The sequence below is a fragment of the Schistocerca cancellata genome, chromosome 4, assembly GCF_023864275.1.
Source record: "Schistocerca cancellata isolate TAMUIC-IGC-003103 chromosome 4, iqSchCanc2.1, whole genome shotgun sequence".
Taxonomy (NCBI): domain Eukaryota; kingdom Metazoa; phylum Arthropoda; class Insecta; order Orthoptera; family Acrididae; genus Schistocerca; species Schistocerca cancellata.
In genome coordinates this window covers 305186268-305204780 of record NC_064629.1, presented here as the reverse complement: position 1 = coordinate 305204780, position 18513 = coordinate 305186268, and the positions used below count along the sequence as shown (strand labels likewise).

Genomic DNA, 18513 nt, shown 5'->3' with positions numbered 1-18513 from the left:
TCTACTAAAGAGACAGCTTACACCACGCTTGTGCGCCCTATTCTGGAGTACTGCTGTGCGGTGTGGGATCCGCATCAGGTGGGACTGACGGATGACATCGAAAAAGTTCAAAGAAGGGCGGCTCGTTTCGTATTATCTCGAAGTAGGGGAGATAGAGCCACAGACGTGACACATGAACTGGAGTGGCAATTATTAAAACAAAGGCGTTTTTCGTTGCGACGGGATCTTCTCATGAAATTGCAATCATCAGTTTTCTCCTCCGATTGCGAAAAGATTCTGTTGGAACCCACCTACATAGGGAGAAATGAACATCACGATAAAATAAGAGAAATCAGGGCTCGCACAGAAAAACTTAAGCGGTCGTTTTTCCCGCGCGCCGTTCGAGTATCGAACGGTAGAGAGACAGCTTGAGGGTGGTTTATTGAACCTTCTGCCAGGCACCTTATTGTGAATAGCATAGTAATCACGTAGATGTAGATGTAGATACAATTGATCAGAAAAGCTTTCACGCGTGCCTTATCACCATGTCATTTTACAACTTGTAAATACATCCGAAACTGTCTTCTAAAGACCAGGGCTTCCAATGTGTGCCTGCCTCTCTCAGGTGACGACAGAAACCTATTGACAGCCTCCCTCTCCTCACCTTTCTTTTATCTCTACTGCATGTTAGTGATGCGTGGATTTAATACGAAAGCGAGGGGCAGGTTTTTTACGCCAATAAAATGCATATGTACAGAAGATCTAAACAAATTTGCGACTGAATTGAAAACTTTGTGACAGACTGGGTGCTAAACGCTATGGTGGGTTGAGAGTCACCCGCAGACAAGAATTTTCATGTTATACATAAATTACTTGCCGGAAAATATCAGTTTTGATCTCAGATTTTTCATCGATAATGCATTTACTTACAAGAAATTATCATCCGATAAAACTGTAGTGATATGTAGTTACATCCTGACAAATATCAGCTTGTCGACTAGCGCTTCCTGTGGGAAAGTAAAAAGTTATGTACTCTACGAAAAGCAAAATGTGTTAGCCTTAGTTTACTCAATTAATGATTCACAACTGGAGGCAATGTTGTCATACACTCCTGGTAACTACAGTTTGTTTACAAAGGAGACTGATTAACAAAGTCTTGTGTGGCTTGCACTAGAATATGCCTAAGTGTTTGGGAACCATTAAATATTGGAGTAAGGGGTTACAGAATATGTACAAGGAAGGCTGGCACCAATGCTCGCAGTATTGTTTGAGTAGTGCAACAGAAATTCTGAAAAACAAACTTAGCTATCAAACGCTTCAAAAAAAGACGTCGTATATTACACTAAAAGCTAATTGAAAAATTACTTGAACAGTCTTTAAGAGCGGAAACTATGATTACTCGTCATCCTCCATGGTAATGGTGCCATTACATCAGCGAACATTAATTTTTTTAGAAATTTAGGCTACTTAACAGTTCGCTCTTAGGTGTAAAAGCAGTCATGCTTACCATGCTCCGGCAGTGAATGTAGCGTGAAGAAATCTCTGTTGAGTATAGGATGGATGGAAGGAAAGTTATCAAGTTTAGCGTCCGGTCGTCGCAGCAGCTCGGGGTTAAGTAGGAAATCGATCGCAGCCATTTTAGAGGCTCCATCACGACATTCGCTTGAAGTGAGTTAGGAAAACCGATGGCAACCTAAATCTGGATTGTCAAGAGGGGATCTGAAACCCGCTCCTTCCGATTTCAAGTCCAGACGCCGACATCCACGCGTGTCGTATCGCCGTTCTATTTTCCGGATGTGATATGAATGCATACTTAACTGTCACTTGAGGACTAGGACGTTCATGGTCCTCCCGTCTCTCTTATGCAAAGGAACAAAAACCAGCTGATTTCCTTTCTCCACACTATGTATAATTTCTTTCAAGTTAGCAGTCCGTGATCGGTGGTTCTAGTGAATGATTGCAGAATCAATTTAGTATTCTAAACGATTACGGATCGCCACGTATTATATATATTCAACACGTCTTATGTGGCTAAGTTGACGTATGTGAGAATTTACTTAAAGCCATAGTTATTGTTAAGTGGTCATGTTATTGTCAGTTATTTTGATTTCAAAACTATCCACTGCTGCTGAAAATGGTTCAAATGGCTCTGAGCACTATGGGACTTAACATCTGAGGTCATCAGTCCCCTAGACTTAGAACTACTTAAACCTAACTAACCTAAGGACATCACACACATCCATGCCCGAGTCGACGTTAAGATAAACGAGTATAATGAAACCCTAACTCTCACATCAGTGGTCTCTGTTTCTAGCGAATTCTAAATGTTGCGTTTTACGGGTTATTAACTGAGAAAATGTATATTGTAGGAAGATTGCTAACGTATTAGTGGTAATACTATTTTCTATCATTGCAGTATCACAAGATGGGCTAGAAATGCACAAGTAAGTGCATCTTATCTGGTCCCCCGCCATGATATTCGTCCGTTTCTGACCTTTTGAGTAGATACTGAATCGTGGGTTGTGGAAGTAGCTTTTATTATCGTTTTTAGTTTTGTGGCCATCGAGAGATAAGGCTGGCCCCATACAGTCGCAAAAGTGTTTTCTTTCTATTAATTCGTCTTCATGTGAGATGAAGACATGCTGTCCAGTATTTTGTCAGTCAAGTTAACAAGTCCAGAGTGAAAATAGATCTTTTCTAAGCTCCATGCTTTGATTTATACTCTACGGTTAATTCTTTTCCGATAATAACCATTTCACCTAAATATTGTCTTGTTCTTGATATATTTTTTGGTGACTGGGCACAGCTTTCTGAGCTGGGCAGAGATTTTGAAATTACGGAGGAACGTAGAAAGGAAAACAGGGTATCTTTCGGCAAGATTCACACAAGGTCGTTGAGTTAACTAAAGCTATGAGCCAATTTCATGCAACTGCAATGCATACAACTGAATTCTCTGATTTGAAGGATACTACTGAAACATTGTTGTCAATACAGGAGTATAAGATTTCCAAAGACAATATGATCAAAGGACGTCATAGTTATCCATATGAAATAGCTATTAAATGTTCTTACTCTGAAACAGAAGAATGGGAAAATGTCAGTGTATTCAAAAGAGGAAAGACCACGGCAATTTTATGCCATGCCGTACTTCATTTGTTATTAGCTGTTTATTAGCTGCAAAACAGAGAGACCTGTTGACGATGGCCGGCCTCGGTGACCGAGCGGTTCTAGGCGCTTCAGTCGGGAACCGCGCGACTGCTACGGTCGCAGGTTCGAATCCTGCCTCGGGCGTGGATGTGTGTGATGTCCTTAGGTTATTTAGGTTTAAGTAGTTCTAAGTTCTAGGGGACTGATGACCTCAGATGTTAAGTCCCATAGTGCTCAGAGCCATTTTTTTTTTTTTGTTGTTGTTGCTGACGATGTTGCCATTTTTTCTCAGCAGTACAGGGAGCTTTACAGTAAACTTTGCAACATCTGACCCCAAGAATGGATCTGTGTAAGAAATACAAGTCAATACTGAAAGATATTTTCCTAGGATTTAATTTTGTTATTCTTTTGTAAAAAATGTGAAAGAAATGAGGACTGACTTTTGTTGACTACAGTTTTACTAGTTAAAATCTTATTGCTGTATTTTTATACTTTTATTATCACGAATAACACGTAGTGTCTCTATATTAATGCCACTTGAAACAAAGAGTTTCTTACTGACACTTAGGACCAATCAGTTTCCTAGTATGGCACTTAGGACGTTCTTAATTTTTTTTATTTTCTAATTTGTCTCACTATTTTTTGCAGTGATGTGACGCGGAGCATTCTGTGGTATCAGAAGGTTCAGCATTATGAATACAAATAAGTGCTGTACATAAAGAGATACGTTGTATTTTTTTTTCTTCTGACAAATGTAAGCTTTGACACTTAGCAATTTTTCCATTTTCATTCTTCAACTGTTACAATATCCAGTTATATGTATGCAGTACATCAGCGTGGTGTACAGACTGACAAGTACCTTATGATATATATATAAATATTAGCTTCTACACTTCACGAAACATGAAATAGAGCGCTCTTTGTTCGGCTTATGAATCACGATTAGAGTCAAGTCAAATAGAATTGAGAATAGAAACATGTTGAAAGATAAACTGGAACAATCATACAGCCTCATTTACACTTAGAAAACCCACAGACGGATTTTCAGCTCCACAGTAACACTGTTCTATAGAGGATGTAGATAATATCAGACTAATAATAGCTCGCACTGATGCTTACCGAGTGTTATTTCCCCCTTGCGAATGCATGGATGGAACGGGAAGAAACTGTAATACATGCTACAACAAAAAGTACCCTCTGTCAAGCACCTCTTTCAGACTTTCACGGTACTGATGCAGATGTTGAGGAAATCTTTCTTTCTGGTCGAGACCAAAGTTCGTTTTTTGCAAGTAATGCGGAAAGTCTGCTACCAGAGGAATGAAGCGTAAACAGCACGAATTTTACTGTTTGTGGCCCTTGAATTCATCGTTGCCTATTATTGGCCGTCTCACCAAACGCATTTCGACACCAAGCATAGTTTAGGACATTTACGTTTACCCAGGACATATCGTATTATCTGTCGTAAATAAATAACCTCACAGACCTTCATCACTCATAACTTAAGATTAATATTGTACCTATGGAACCTCATTTGCAGCTTAAGATAGGCCAAAAAATTAATTGACCGTAGTTGAGAATCAGTTTTTCACCATCGATACATAGGTAGGCCTACCAGTCTTACAAGTTAGTTCGCGGCAAGCTCAATCTGCCACGATGTAAATTGGCTGCTGACAACTCGCAACGTAAGGGGAAGACCGCCAAATCACCTCATATGATTGTTGCTTCGTCAACGCCAAAGCCGATATCCTTCCTCATTCTTGTCCAGTTGAAACAGTGGCCACTTCTTAATTACAGAACTGTCGACAGAATAATGAACCCTAACTTTCCTTCCAAATCCTGAGAAGCCTCTTGAGTCCACAATGTAATTCCGAACTAGAGGCTGAATTCTTATACACACTGTATCCACTCGCGATGTTTATTTGACAGTTAAATTCACGAAAAATGCCGTTGTGCAACGTGAATTTTACGTAAGGTTGTTTGTTCCATCCCCCACACCGTGGCTGACAAGGTGCTAGAAACGTTCAATACCTATCACAAACCTATCATATTGAAAGGTGGACAAATAAGAGAAACTGTACTACATGCAGACGTAAAAGAAACAATTATTTCTCATTACCACTTGAGCACTAGTACAGAGCTTTAAGAGACTTAAATTGAGCTATTTCTGAGTATTATGTGACAGACGGCTCGTTGTTTTCTACACACCACCGCTCGGTAAGTACTGCACAGATAAATAAATTCAAACATCAGGTGGATGTATTCAGATGTTGATTAATAGCAACTTTCATTAGCGACATGTTCGAAGAAGTTACGTATTTCGACGTGAAGACCACATTTTATATCATTTACGTGTTTGGAAAGAAATCGCCTGAAAATTAACGTATGTTAAATGACGAGTGACATGAAAATAAATATAAATGTGTTCCCGTATCGCACTAACTGGTAGTATCGTTAAAAACTGTGTGCGTTCTCACCTATAAAGCAGACGTGAAGCATACTGATACGAATTTCCCGCCAGCAGTCGTTTACAAGCGCTAGCCGCCATCTTTGTTTCCTCCCGCCAACCGACGGCGATCGTATTTTGTCACCTACCCGGCATGCACCGCGGGACAACATGAGCGAGTAGGTACGTGTTTATGGAGCTCAGTCGGGGTTTGGTGGATACAGGGAAACGATACGGCGTACAGTACGCTGATCGAGTTATCCAATAGATGTGGAGTTGTTGTTATTGCTGTGTTTATTTTCGTTGTCTTATGCTTTAGTCCATATAAAGCTCTGTAAGGTAAACGATCTGCTGTTCTTCACTTGTAATTTTTTTCATTTTTGAGTGTTCCAGTTTTTGAAACAAAATGTATTGTTTCGAGAAGTATTTACGTTGCGTCTTTGTGCAGTGACAATACTGTGCTTTAATGCAGAGGTAGATTTGGGATACAAGTATATATTAATGAAAGCGTTATGTGTGTGTTTTTAAATGTCGTATCAGCGTCGTCCTTTGTTTACATTTGTCTGAGTGTAGTTTTATAGTAGCATGCGTATGATAATGTGCTGTTTTGTTGAATTTGGTTTTGACAAAAATAATTTAGTGTTACATACTGATTCGTGATGAGATGTGAGAAGTTTAATGAAAGATTTTCTGTTATATTAAATGCCAAAGGAAGGTAAACTATGAGGAGCCGGCAGTGTTCCATGTAAACTACAGTGAACTGTTCATCTTGTTTTAAGCTCTTTCGTAATTACTTGTATCGCACAGCTTGTAAACAAATCATGATTCGAACCTGTGATCAGTTTTTGCTAACTGAGAGGTACATTTATAACTGACAACTGAGTATTTATTGTACAGAGTGATACAAAGGGCACACTGTTTTGATAGAGTTTTCGGTGAATTTTTGTTTATTTTTTGGTTTATTTTTTTAAATTGTATCTGTGAGACACGGACCTGATCTGCGTTTCATAACGTCTATTGTGGTTCAGTACCGATAGTGAAATGCACATTTTAAATGAAATATTACATACAGTTTACATAATGCTGTATGAAATTCCAACGTAAATTTCTAATAATAATTCTTGCCTGTTCACAGATGGAAAATTCTGCATATGTACCAAATCACCTTCCACCACCTGCTCTTGTCGTCTTCTCTCAGGCTGGAGGGCTTCCAGAGGCTCTGAGAATGCAGAGGCCCTTTAATCCCCAGGTCTGTATATTTTGAATAGTTTGTGTTTTGTGATGAACTAAATTTGTATCATATTTTAATACTTAAAGTGTAAAATGTTTCTTCTCTTATATAGTGTGTGTTGCTGTTTTTTAAATTTAGATATTGCTGAGTAAATGGTGTGTGTGTGTGTGTGTGTGTGTGTGTGTGTGTTTGTAATTATTTTTGACTCTGTGCAGCCCTCATTAATGGTTTTGGGAAAAAAAATACAGTTACTTTCTTTTGTGTTTTGACACTGTGCAGTTCAGACTTTTCAATTATGTGTCTAGTGGATTCATTTAATATTTTTAAGAATACATGTAAACTGGGACTGTGCATTAGAAAACTCTGTTTGGAACTTACTTCTGACATGATTTTTTGTTTTTATGATTTTGTTTTCAGTGTAAACAGTGCATTGCTTGCAGTGACATATGTTTGAAGTGTTTACTTTGTGTGTGGGGGGGAGGGGAGAATGAGCATACACATACATAAAGATTAGTCTTGTGTGCTACGTAATATTTTTTATGTACATTATCAGTGTGTGTCTACCTAGAACCTCTGTTTAACAAAACTGACATCCCATTGTGCAGGTCCCAGAAGCAAAAGACCTGCACGTCCCTTTTGGCAGTGCTACTGTTGCCGGTTTTGGCCTGCGGCACGTTGATAGCTACCCAGGGCTGCCAGCTCACTTGCTTCATCACCTGCAACCACAGTTTGTGCACCCAGCCCTGGATCCCAGGCTTCCATTTGGCTCTGCAGGAGCTGGTGCCTTCCGTCCTCTGGGGCGAGGGCACCCAGGTGCTGGTGATATGGAGACTGGGGGGCTGTCTGCTTTTGCACCTCCAGCTCCTACACTGTCTAGTTCTGGTAACCGAAGTGAGGGCCTGGCGGGCTCTGTCTCACCCAACAGTACACCGCCTCTGCAGCCCCGTGTAAAGGAGGAGGGTTCGGACACACCACTGTCAGAAGACAGAGACCGTGATGGCACGCTCACTCCTGGATCCTTATCGGAAGGCAATGTTGCAGACCGGCTTACACCAGAGGAGGGACGTGGCTATAGACGTAAGTGCCTTTATTGGTGTCTGTTATTTTAGATCTATCCACTGGAGGTCTTTGCAGTGCAAAGCATCTTTTTTGGTATGTGTGCAAGTTGGTTTAGTGCTCCTTTTTAAAAAGTAGTATGAGCTTTGATGGGCAGTTCTGATAATATTTCTTTGCAGTGAGCTGCTATGTAGTTTTGACATTTAAGAGTCCAATATGTGAAGTGTGTAATCTGGGTCTCACTTTTATAGTTTGTTTTTGGTTTCTTCTTTCCTTTTTGCTCCTCTTTTATTTAGCATTCTTTTGGGAAGAAAATTGTCTGCATGCTCTTAGCACTGGCTGTGTAAATTATATTTATAGTTAGATGTAGCAGATAAACTGGTCCAGTTTCTTTCCTGTAAGAATTAGGTGGTGCTGAATTGTCTCTATTCTCAATTTTGTGTTTTTTATATTTAGGTTTGAAGTCTAACTGATATTTTCTCATCAATAATATGTGAAAAAATGTCTTGATAGACTTTTCAAATGGTGCAGATCTGCAGAAACTTCAGTGTGGAAGAATTGATGAACACATACAGTTAGCAGATAATTGGAGTTTCTAAATTTGTTCACTGTGCTATTGCAGTTACTGGCTGAATCCTCATTGTTGTTAACAGAGGGTATTTTTTCAGCCTCCTATTTCCAAGATTACTGTGATAAAAATTACTTTTATGTATTGTGATTTTGCTAGAGCTTAATAATTCCTCATGCTTGCCATCTATCAAGTTTACCAAATCAAATATAGAAATAAAATAACTGTTTTTAATGAAAGCATTTGAGATGTTTTGGAGGATTGCACACTTTAACATTTTGACAGCCTACTAAAATTTAAAATGTGTTTTCTCAGATCTTCTCCTCTGTACTGGGAGAGACCTCTAGTGGATACTTTGTGTATTTATATTTGCGTGTGTCATTACGTGTGTGTGTGTGTGTGTGTGTGTGTGTGTGTGTGTGGAGATAAAATTTGTTATGTTAATGATGAATTTCCCTAGATATGCAGTTTGCATCCAAAGTAATTTTGGCGCTAGGTGCTGAAAATAATCGATTCAGTTGCAGTAGTGGTACAAGTATGACTCACCGCCTACATCGTTCGCGGAGTTAAAAAGTTTGAGCCAGTTCATATTGGGGCAGATTGATAAATTTACTGCCCGGATGGAGTGCCTGAGTTTGTGTGGTACGTCTCACAGAGCACCTACTCTTTCTGTGAACAGCAGGGCAAATCTATCACCTACGTGGTGTGACTTGAAGCCATCCTGTGCAACGGCGTCGCTTTTTAACAATGTTCGTATGGAATTGCTGTTAGTTTTAAGTTAACCCTCGGAGGCTTACTGGTTTGAGGTAACGCGCCAGTTTTCAGTGTACCGAAATTTTAAAGATTGCGAGAGCAACTAAAGAGTAGCACGAGAGATGCCGAGGCTAGAGAAGGATTTTGACAAGTAACTTTCTTGCTTTTCATATATTAAAATTAAAGTAAAAATTTAGCGTGTTTGAAAGTGAGGCGACGACTTTGGGCAGACAGATGTTTGGCTGTATTATGTGTTTGACGGTTTACGGGAGTGTGATTTCGCGCGGCTAGAGCCGGAGCCGCGGTTTGTTTGTAGAGCCCGGCTGCGCGGCGTCACGCACTCCCCTCGCGGCGGCAGTTAAACGCTTCCAGAATAGCGCCCGCCCGCCAGATGGCACGTTTTGGCCGCCACTTTGGAGCTGACATTTGGGGTATTTTTAGGCAGTGCATGTGATGCCTTGTGTATTTGAATTTGATGCGCACCTATTGGAAACACACGGTGGCGTACGAGGCGCCAGAACAAACTTTTGCCTTTCTGAAGGCGAGTCTCGCTGGCTCTGCGTTCTCTTTCCGGTATGTTACTGGTGCTTCGTCAAAGCCTTTGATGAGGCTCCAATGAAAGAGAACTACTGTGGCTGCAGTTTTCGGCCTTTCTTTCGGTGTCGCGTTGCTCGTACTTTCGCCTGTATTTGATGGGCTAACGCGCCCGTGAACGTGGCGCACGGGCATAGGTTTCGGGCCACGAACCCAGCATTTCGAAGGCGGGGAGTGGTCACTGGCGCTTGATGTTAATTGGTACCCATTACGAAGATATCACAACCCTAACGTGTAAAATTTGTTTCTCGAAACAAGCTCAGGGTTGGTAGGGTATCAATTAAGAAACACCCGGCAGCGCCTATAGGTTTTTATTTTATTTCTTGCTTACGAGGCAGGTGCCATAATCCAATTTCGCAGAAACTTCGCTCAGTGAAAGAGGAGTCAGAACAAGAGAACACTTGTGTCGGCTTACCTTTAGATACTCGACCGTTTCTGAGAAAACGATGGTCCAAGTTTTGGAGGTACTTTGTGCCTTTTAGCAGTGGCAAGCGTACGTTCGCGCTCCGTGTTCGAAACCCGATTATTACTTTTATTTTTGTTTTTCATACTTCTACCCTTGCCCGTAGAAGATCACTACACGAATATTTTCCAGGCTATATTGAAGCAACGTTGTCGTTATTCGTCTACTAATCGTATGTCTGATGTATCAATTTAATAAAGAAAAGAAGCAATAAATGAATGAGAATTTTTTGAAATTTTTTCCGTGAAATTCCTGTGGTGTATCTTGATGCTAGTGCCAGTTTTCTGTGAATTGATCCGTTATGTATGATTTGCCACATAATTATTGTCAACGCGTGAAATCTTCAACGACGTTAACGACATTTCTTTCCCAAGTGAGATTCGTGCGAAGAAATGTCACAGTAGCAAATCTGCCACCGTGCGATGTGTTCAAAATTTCTATGTTTCTACGATCGGTATCGTTGAAGGGAATGCACCAAATCTTTCTAAAGAATAAGCATTAGAAGAAAATATAAGAATTAATATGCGGATTGATTCAAGAATGACATAAGAATATGAGAATTACTGTGAAACCCAATCGTAATTTTACAATTAATATAACGCCACTGTATGCATTAACATTACAAGAAACATTCTTGCAGTAACCTTCTACGGACATGGCTAGATAAATGAAATACGAAAGTAAAAGTAGTAATCCGGATTCGAACACGGGGTACAAAACTGAGAAGCCGCGACGCTAGGCACTGTGCCACCATTTCGGATACGATTGATCCATGCGCCCTAAAACGCATCTAAATTACATTGAAAACTTTGGCCGTCGATTTCTCGGAAATGGTCGGGTATCTACGGATAAGCCGAGACACCTGTCCGCTTATTTTGACTCCCGTTTGACCGACGAAGTTTATGGGGAATCGAGTTACGGCGCTTCCCGTGTTTTCCTCGTAAGATAGCCATTTTTCAAAATGGCCCGTTTGCCGATATGTTATACTCCAGAACGTTGGTATTTGCGATTTTGTGTTCAAGTCGCTCGGCCCAAGTGATGGGTAAAACGCTAGTATTCCAACTTCTCGATACAGTTCTAGAGTAGCCTCCATCAGGGGGCTTCCCGTTTATGCTTGTAAAGTGTTAGCGGCACATAAACGTATACTTAAGTTCTGACCGAGGAGCTAGTAACACACTTTTCGCATATTATTGCACATTTCACGGATTGGTCAGTTTATTTTTGTGTTCTAGCGTCCTGTTGTTTGGCTCTTGAAATTATCAAAACGCTCTTAGTTGCTATATCGAGATATTGGCGGAAAATTGTTTGTGTAACCACTGTGTTAGCATAAATGAATCTGCCTAGTCTGTATCATGGTTTTATTAGTTCGATAATTCGATGGTCACATCACGGTTTTATTAGTGATAACGTTATGAGAGATGGGATCCCTAAGTGCCCGTCGGAAAAACGACAAATAATGTGCCTCGTTTTCTCTTAGCCTCCTTCATCGTTCCTTGTATGAGTCGTGACCCACAGACTTTAGTTGTTTCGCGGCCCCCGTTCTTAGGGCGAGTGGTCGCAGGTATTACGGCTGCGATGCTTCCGGTGAGGTTGTATCTAGAGGTTTCGTTTATAACGCTGCAGCGGGGTTTGCACATTTAACGTAATGGCAATCGGATGATAAAACGGACAGTTAGGTTAATGAAACGTCATGAAAGACTAAAGTTGTACAGGGAAAAGGGCTCGAATTCGAATTTCTGCCCTTCACGAGCGAGGCCAATGACTCACTCAGCATGTTCAGCCTCTCCCTCTTTTCCAGACTCACGCCTAGTGCCACCATTCCCAATGAGAAAGTGCGTGGTAACAATATTAGTCTGTCCACTTTGAATATTTTCCCACGATAATTATGCTTCGTTCCTTTCGGAGACTATTATTGATGCCCTTTGACTGCCACGCGTTTTTATAACGTCGTGTCCTTCCGTCCCCGCCTTGCTGTATTTTGGAAACAGTTATCTCCATCTCTCACTCGAGGACAGTATTTGTTTTTGCCGCTTAATTGTAACTAGTTGAGCCCGGAAGTATTGACTGTTAAAGAGCTCGCAGTATTAAATCAGCGACGGTATTATTATCATTTGATTACGCTGCGCACAGAACATACAGATAGCAATTTTTCTCTCGCTCAATATGCGACATGAATATGACAGAAAATGGCCAGGACTTGTATGAAGTAGCCTCCGCCATGAACTGTAGTGTTTCGCGGAGCACATGTGTGTAGAAGCACGATAACCTATGCGCCGAATGAAACAGAAGTAGCAGCAATCGACGTTTTAACACGCCGGCACCTTTCTTCTTCTTCTTTTTTTAATCATAACGAAGATAGTTTTATAACAAAGCGTATAAGCTGTGGTAGAGTTGTGTGCCGTCAGCAGAATGGCTAGCGTGTCATTAGCCGCTACGAGAGGGCCGATGACTTACGACGGGCAATTTGTGTGCTAGCTGTCATATCGAAAAGTGGAAGAATATTCAACAATTCTGTGTGCATTACTCTTCTCCCCAACGTGGGTAGGGGTTCTAACAAGGTACAGCTGTCTTTTCTTAATACGCCGTCTCTTTATATCACAGATTTTTCTTTGTATTACTTTCACCCGGATTTTACACTTCTCTTCAAGTGCACGTAATTATCAATTTTTGCTGACACTGTTTTTCCTCTTGACATTAATTTAGCAATTTCTCAGTACATTCATATTGCGCATGTGTGAGGGCACATTTTGAGCCTAAATCAGTACATCCAGGTGGCTGAGCAATCATTTAGACACTATTGTCTCATGCGGAAAAACACAGCTTGTCATTTTCTGTGATATTTCTCATTGCAACAGGGCATTTGCCAACAAAGATACCCGAATCGTTGTTAGTGAACATAACTTCTCGGATAACGTTTTAGTTTAAAATACCGTTGAAATGAATCATTTTTCTGTTTTAACATCATGCTTGTCACCGTTGCAAAACACGAGTTTTTGGGCCAGGAATTCGAAATATATCTTAGTAGGCCGTGTGCAGAAATTTTTAGACAATATTGCATGAGTTTGTTCCATGAAGAGTGCAGAAATCTTTCAGCTGCCTCTAAGAATGCAGTAAAATTTTTAGAGATATGAAATTTCTTTAGCCCTTGTCTTCAGAATCATACAACCCGTTGTTGTAAATACGTACTAATGATGATCTGTTGGGGTCCTTTTTACTTCATTTGGTCGATGCATTCAGCTGTCAGTCTACATTAAACTGCTGGCGTGCGATATTATCTTGACCGGTTTATTTCCATTCAGGTAATTCCAGCCGAATCACGAAAGGTTTCTGTTTGTTAAAACTCGTATTTCGTGGATTGTGTTTGGTAATAGGGTGTACAAGGACCATTTAATCGGAATTAACAGAAAAAATGTGCCTCAATTTTCTGTAAGTGTGTTTATACAAAACTGTGACATTTATATGTATTACCGCCATCGGCCGTCTTTCAGCATCCAACAGCAACTATTGTAAATTAGTAACAGTAAAACATTTTCAATTTTGTCGCTTATATATTTGTACAAGAAGTTGTTCTGCCAAGGAGCGACGGAACTGTTTGTTAACGTAATAGTTTTACATCTGCTCAGGTGTGTGCTTTCAGTTTTTAATTATCTGGCTATTTTATCGACTCGTTTGCAGTTGTTAATACTTTATTCTTCTCAGCACTATTTAAGTATTCTTCAAAAATATGCTGCATCGCGTCCAACTGAAGTTTCAAGCGATTAGTAGCCGGACGTTTAACGCAGTGTTCGGAAATGTTACGAGAACGGAAACTCGGTTATAAGTGTTTGCCGGAGGGCGGACGGTGAGTGACAGGTCTGTGGTCGCAGAACTCGGCAGACTGACTTCAGCGCTTTCGTCCGCCCCCTATTCTCCGCAAGAATGTGCGGGAACACCATTGGAATTCGGTGCTGTAGAAACTGTGTCATTGGCAACTCAAGCAGACTGACATTTTGCCAGGTCTAGCTTGTCGGCCACGCTTTTATTGTTAAGGGACGGGGTCTTTTATATGCTGGAATATCATCTCTGACATTAAATGTAATATCTTTTCATTAAGATGGTATTCATTGCCTGACGCGTGTAAATTGTCTCGTTGTAATACCTGAACAATTACAGATTAGCGATGGATGAGCGCTACGGATAAGAGAATTAAGGAATGAATTGTGTACAAAATCGCAAGGGCCAATGGTGCAAATAGTGTAAAGCGGAGACAGAAATTCTCATTCAGCGAATGTGAATTCTGATTTGTGATGTATTATAAGTAATTAAAATTCGAACGTCTACATAATGTGGCAAACGAACGGAGAGACATGCATGGGAATAATATTTCACAACAGATAGTTCTCAGAGGTCCCCATCCGAAATGCGTTGTTGCCTGAACTACATCAATTAGTTCTTGTTAATTGCTCATAAAAGCTATCTTTTCATTAAAATAAGGCAAAAATTAATAACTACTGTTTTACTTCAATGTCTATTGATAATTGGCCTTAATAATAACAGTAATAAATTTATCGAAAGAAAAGTAAATAACAAAGGAGTATTATGTTTTCCAAAAGCATGTCGCAAATTAAAAAAAAACAGTGAAAGAAGACAGCGTTTTTTTGCTATAGATGATAGACTGACAAAACAGGCCTGAAATACCCCTGGGGAAAATAGTGAACAAGAAGTTAGGCCCATGAATTTAATGAAAGCGTTTGTAACAAATCGTAGTAGAGCTGCAGAAGGATATATTTTTGAGAAACCTAGTGGTGAAATTCAACGTTGCGGGGGATAAGAGCACAGGTATAACCGATCGGGCCGCCCTCAATACCCCCTCCCCCCCAAAAAAAAAGCTTTGGTCGAAAGCCTAGGAATATTGGAAGAGTAGCGAAAAACAGACAATAGTAATAACTCGGCGGTTGACCCTTCCACAATTCTAACGGAGATAAAAGGTTAATGAAGCTAAACAATGAAATGAGGCGTATTTTCGTTCCTCTAACGAATTCCCAGAGAAATTTTATAACTATTTTAATTAAAAAAAAGGGTACCTCCACAGCTTCCCTGCTGGGATGTAATTGGTAAATGGAATACAATTTTCATTGTAAAGTGATGTGTACTTACAGAGCTAGATAGTTCTAAGGAAATTTTTCTCAACCAGAGCTTTCAAAGCATTTAAAATGGATGTTGTCCAAAAAAACTTGTACTTAATATTGATATGTAGTTCTGTTTTTGGTGGCGTTGCCAATGGAAAAGCGACTGAAAAAAATCACCAGTTTTTCACTTCTTGTGAAATTAGTGTCGATTGTATTTGGACAACTGTTAGTTATTTTACCCAGCCAAGCATTGTAACACACGTGCAGTTCCATCAGTGAGAGATGGGTAATAGTTTTGCTGACCAGAAAAGAATATTTCAATCGTGACTGATAATATCACACTTGGAGACATTGTGTCCTCTTTAAACCTTTGAAAATTTTCAGAAACCCACTGAAGTCCAATATATGCGCTAGGTTGTGGGTCCTGGAAGTTCACGAACATTGCTTGTAACTTGCGAGTGCCAGTTTCAGCGAATGCGCTACCATTCAAACTGTAAAATACTTTGTTGGTATTTCTCCCGTGTTCTTCACCGGACACGCCGTCGCTCCTAGATTACCCTACGAACGAGCAGCTTTTGATAAACCCTCCTGTTTCTTGGATGATAGATAATCGAGTGTCTTTCTGGCTGTAGAAATACCCAAGCATACCAGAACTTTGGAATTTTGGTATATTTTTCGTTCATTCCTAAAGCTCACAGTCCTGGATTTGGATGCGGGCGACGCTCATTTTTCTCATGATTAAAATCGTATTCGTATTTTGAGGGTGTAGTGACCACTTGTCTCGTCACGTTTCATTTCCTAGTTTTCATTATTTTTGGTCGATATGGTTTCGCCAGTTTAGTTTTTAGTATTTTCGCATTCCGTAGATATCTGAGTTTTATTCAGATAATGTCCAAGAATTACCTCTCTTCAGAACCGAAAGTTCATCGTAATCAACCGAAAGAACTGGTGCGTCACTTGCTATCACGAAATACGGCTGCACCTGTTTTTCGGCGCTCTTAAGCATTTCAAGGTGCTTGACAGACCGATCTAATGATGATTTTTAATTTCATTACTTTCTGTCTGGCGGCCTTTGCTTTCGTACATGCGTACTGTTCTCATTGATGGTCAGTATTTGTTCATTGCCTTCACAAATATCAGTGGTATATAACACTTCTTATTGGAATCTAATCGGGCCACTTGACTCATAACTGTCTCTCTGAGTTAGATTTCGTGAGAGAGTTACGCCCGACTCGCCCTTTGTTGCAGTAAAAACATTCAGCAATCCGTGCCTTTTTCTAGGTACTAATATCTGTCAGTCTAGTAGCAAGCTTCAAATGAGATGTTTCCTGTTCAATGGCTTGTATCAGGGAGTTACGAAGGTGTTCCTGAGGACTGCATCTATGCGCTCCGGTTGGGGCAAATCGTTAAGTTGACAAGAGAATTCTCCCTGTGTGCCTCATGTAACCATATGCCCACTTAGAAATTCGTGTCACATTCGTATTAAAATGCAAGGTGATGTGTAGATTTTTGTGTGCAGCAGCAGAGCGAGCGAGGCTTGACAGAAAACTACCTGCAAGCGCCAGACCTTCGTGTAGAATAATTCCTCAGATTCCCCCCAAGGGAAGAAGACGCGTTTGGTTGGGCAAATTGGAGTTAAGACAAATACCTGTTAGTACCCTTCCGACAGTGGGGCATAATGTTCGGTGTATTTAGAATGGACCTGTACGGTCAGTGAGGAGACATTCCACAAGGCTCTTCATACAATATTCTCAGGTGTTCCTCACTATAAGGTTTCAACATAATCTATTTACCGTATTTTTATGTTATTGATGTGGAACCGGCTTTAGTACCCGGTTCTACTCCAACGTGGTAGTAATTAATCTCGGAAATTTCTTACCACCATCAGCCGTTTACCGAATAAAATGCGGGTCAAGTTTGCTGGTGTGTCTCCCGTGTACAAATGTGGTGGAGAGCCTGCTTACCTTTGGCCTGGTCACGATATTGTCACGCATTTATTCATTCGTGTTCCTTGGTGTTTAATGTTACTTAGCGTTAATGCTGCTTCAAATACGTAGCTTTTTTGTACTCACTGGCGGCTTCTGTTGTAAGTGAAGCCAGATTCCTAATATACCCTGCAGTATCAGCTTACGCCACCAGACCACAGCTTCGTTGACTTGGGCATTGGATTAAGGGAACCGAAATATTTCTTTTTCCATCGGTGTGACATCGTCTTCATTTGAAGAGTCACCGCCGCGCTGGTTCTCCGGAACACGGATAAGAACCACTGGTATTACGTATAAGAACCAATCTATCGCGCTTCTGCTACTTCTTTTTTACCTGGGAAGGGTGGGGAATGGTCCGGAAGAATTGGATGACCTTAGAGGATCCTGTGGCCGCTTCGTTCCAGAGTTTGGCGAATGTGTTGTTCAAGATTTCTAAGCGACACAAACTACTTTGATTATGTTATTATGCTCACCTAACATAAAAAGAATGCCACTGTATGCAGAAATGAGGATACGTGAAACATAATTATGTTGTTCATACGTCGGTCATCAGTCCCTCGTATTACATTGATCGATCGTCACTGACATTACTACGCCACACATTTTTGTGACAGGAGAAATTAATCATTGTAAACTGACTTTCCTAACTAGACAGTAATAGCTTTGTATCTCTCAGTCCTTAATTCACAGTTTTTATTATTGTCAGCCCTTTGCCGTCGCACTTCGTCGGACACTGCTCCCATAGACTATGCTGTGTGTTAGCTGTCAGTGCATCGGCAACTCGGCGAAATCGGAAACCCATCGTGGTCACTTGACTGCCTTACTGGGACGGTATTTTTTCCGCTATCGTCGTACTGAATGAAGAAAATCATGTAACATATCATTGAAGGAGTTCTAAATGTGTAAATTTTTGGTGGTTTATACTGCTACACTCAGATGCCTGGGTGAAAGCCCTTTTAATACAAATTCCGTAGAGACCGTCACATTTCCATGTGCTGAAGAGGGAAGAATAGAGGATTGAGAAACCGGAGGAAAGCGGAATGGAGTCATTTGATCTGTGAAAATGACGTTGTGTTTTTCTAATTGGAAATTTGCTCAAACATTTTTGCCGCCCTGAGCGAAAGAGAATCTGTAATTTACATAAATTAATGTTCACTAGCCGCTGATTCCTTGTTACAGATTTTCA

At 40.5% G+C, this 18513-nt stretch overlaps 2 protein-coding genes across 2 annotated transcripts in view; both read left to right on the top strand.

Annotated features, from left to right (window-relative positions):
- Positions 1-18513, top strand: part of LOC126183474 (mucin-5AC-like) — a 653654-nt gene that overhangs the window by 633164 nt on the left and 1977 nt on the right. The window lies entirely within an intron of this gene.
- Positions 5764-18513, top strand: part of LOC126184181 (E3 ubiquitin-protein ligase Rnf220-like) — a 658132-nt gene continuing 645382 nt past the window's right edge. The window contains exons 1-3 of the mRNA XM_049926549.1: positions 5764-5908; positions 6705-6818; positions 7406-7877. Of these exons, the coding sequence (XP_049782506.1) occupies positions 6705-6818; positions 7406-7877 (586 nt within the window). The 5' untranslated portion in view covers positions 5764-5908. The remainder of the gene's footprint in view (positions 5909-6704; positions 6819-7405; positions 7878-18513) is intronic.